Below are 2,467 nucleotides of genomic sequence, written 5' to 3' on the forward strand. Positions count from 1 at the left end.
TCCTCGCCCCACAGACTGTGAAGGACTTCAAGGGCGGCAAGGTGGAGTTCCGCCTGGACAAGACGGGCAACCTGCACGTGCTGTTTGGCCGCGCCGACTTCGGCGAGTCCGAGCTGCTGGCCAACCTCAAGGCCGTGCAGGTGGGGGCTGGGTGGCGGGGTCGGGACTACAGATGGGGGCAGGTGTCCAGCATCTGAACATCTATCGTGGCGCCAGACATATGTTGGTAGCGTGGCCACACCCTGGCTGCCAGTTGGGCTGCTGGCGCTCCACTTGCCCCTCCAACAAGCTCACCTCGCCCCCGCCTGTCGTGTCGTGCAATGAACAACCGCAGGAGGCGGTGGACTCCAACAAGCCCAGCGGCGCCAAGGGTGTCTACTGGAAGAGCCTGTACGTGAACACCACCATGGGCCCCAGCCTCAAGGTGGCGGTGTCGCAGCTGCAGGCGGTCAAGTCTTCGAGGGAGTGAAACCCCCTTTGCCATCTTTAGTAACCATCCACTTGCTACCGAGCTGCACGCTTGTGAAGAGATGGGCTGGTATGCGACACCATTGTGCGAGCAGTTGTGAAAACAGTATCAGAGCTCAGGTCGCAATGACGTTGAGATGCATGATGCTAATCACCTCGACCTCACAGCTGGCTGACACAAGGGCCGGCGAGCTGTTGCAGCAAGATGCGCGCAAACAAGCACAGGCATCAGAGATGGCCCTAGCATGCTCGGACCAGCTGCGTCTGTGGTGTCACGTAAACACATCTACAAGGCAGTAGCTTCCGCCCAGCTGTGCAGTGCTGCTCGGCACCATTGAGGGTCTCCCTGCCCCTGACTTGCCCTCTTTCCGCACGGGCCAGCGGTAGGCAGTCAACATGGGCGCCTACAAGGTTAGCAAAGGCGCGCCCAGTGCCCAGATCGGTCGTCCACCGGGACGAGAGAGCCAGGGGATGAACGGTAGCAGAAGGTTAAGTTGCATGTCAGGACCTTTCTGATGGCAGCATGACGACGGTGGTGACTCGAGGCCACAGTGTCGGGCCGCCAAGTGCAGCAGGCTGCCTCTTTTACAGCGCTGGTCGACTCAGAATGTGGCAATCAACTGTCGAATCATCTTTACGCACTCGCAGTACATCGAGGAGCTGTGGCGGAGGAAGCAGAGCGATGTGCTCCGCTTTCTCCTCCGCGTGCGGTGCTGGGAGTTCAGGCAGCTGCCCGGCATCGTTCGGCTGAACAGGCCGTCGAGGCCGGACAAGGCCCGCCGCATGGGCTTCAAGGCTAAGCAGGGCTATGTCGTGTACCGCGTGCGCGTGCGTCGCGGCGGCCGCAAGAGGCCCGTGAGCAAGGTGCGTAGGGCTGGTTTGCGACGTATCGTGCCACCATTGCACAGATGGCGGCAGAAACGGTGCGGCGGAGCTGCGAGGGCGCCTCAGCAGCAGCGGTGGCAGCATGGGCTTTGTCGTTGGCAGCAGAAGCAAATGAGGACGTCACCACTTCCAAGCAGTAGCCTCAGGAGCAGAGGCTTCAGCAGCAGCAGCGATGCTGAGCCTACTGCTGGTTTGCGCAGACATAGCGCCATGGGACAGCTGCAGTTGTGACAGCAGGTGCACATTGGCAGCCCGGGCAGTCCAAGCACCGTGCGGGCTTTAATCAAATCATGCCCCTTCCCCACATAACAGGGCATCGTGTACGGCAAGCCCGTGAACCAGGGTATCACGCAGCTCAAGGCCAGCCGCAACCTGCGCAACGTGGCGGAGGAGCGGGCGGGCCGCAGGCTGGGTGGGCTGCGCGTGCTCAACAGCTACTGGGTCAACGAGGTGCGCAAGGGGGGGGGGTAGTCGTGGGGCTTGGCGCCAGGGCGCCAAAGTACCTGGTGGAGTCTGCAGTCACGCCGTGCTGGCTGGCTGGGGCGCAATTGCGCCGCTGATGCCATGGCAGACGAGCAGCGCGTCTGATTGGTGCGCAGCAGCGGCAAGACATCAGCGGCAAGAGAGCAGCCACCAGAACAGGCTGCACTTTGCCAACGCCAGCGGCGGCTGATCAGCAAAGGCACCGCCGCAGCTTTCCTGGCGCCTGCACATCGCATCAGCAGACCTCACAACGCCAGGAAACCGGTCTGTTGATGGCAGCCGCCCCTGCAGCATCACAGACAAGCGGCCTCAAAGCCAGCACGTGTGCCGAGGCGCCCCCCTCAATAACTGCGCCTTGTTTGCGACCCCACCCCACCCCAGGACTCTGCCTACAAGTACTTTGAGGTCATCCTGGTGGACCCCAACCACAACGCCATCCGCAACGTGAGGCGCTCTCCGCAGGGCTGCTTGCGACTGGCTTCATGGGGTGGATGCAAGGGCGGAATTAACTCGCACCTGCGCCATTTGACACCCGGCGCTTGAGTCCACCACCAACTCATTTTGGCCGAACTAATCCGGCCCCTCCTCTGCCATTCCCCCAGGACGCGCGCATCAACTGGATCGTCAACCC

General features: G+C 62.0%; 2 protein-coding genes across 2 annotated transcripts in view; both read left to right on the top strand.

Annotated features, from left to right (window-relative positions):
- Window positions 1-220: 220 nt before the first annotated feature.
- On the top strand, window positions 221-469 carry MNEG_12923 (hypothetical protein; the record flags this gene model as incomplete). The annotated part of the gene is made up of 1 exon (XM_014038603.1): window positions 221-469. The coding sequence occupies one exon, from the start codon at window positions 221-223 to the stop codon at window positions 467-469; it is 249 nt and encodes an 82-aa protein (XP_013894057.1).
- A 395-nt stretch (window positions 470-864) lies between these two features.
- Window positions 865-2,467, top strand: part of MNEG_12924 (60S ribosomal protein L15-1) — a gene marked incomplete at both ends in the record, with an annotated part of 2,610 nt that continues 1,007 nt past the window's right edge. The window contains 5 exons of the mRNA XM_014038604.1: window positions 865-879; window positions 1,117-1,332; window positions 1,666-1,803; window positions 2,218-2,280; window positions 2,439-2,459. Coding sequence (XP_013894058.1) covers window positions 865-879; window positions 1,117-1,332; window positions 1,666-1,803; window positions 2,218-2,280; window positions 2,439-2,459 — 453 coding nt within the window. The remainder of the gene's footprint in view (window positions 880-1,116; window positions 1,333-1,665; window positions 1,804-2,217; window positions 2,281-2,438; window positions 2,460-2,467) is intronic.

This window comes from Monoraphidium neglectum, assembly GCF_000611645.1.
Source record: "Monoraphidium neglectum strain SAG 48.87 unplaced genomic scaffold scaffold03519, whole genome shotgun sequence".
Lineage (NCBI taxonomy): Eukaryota > Viridiplantae > Chlorophyta > Chlorophyceae > Sphaeropleales > Selenastraceae > Monoraphidium > Monoraphidium neglectum.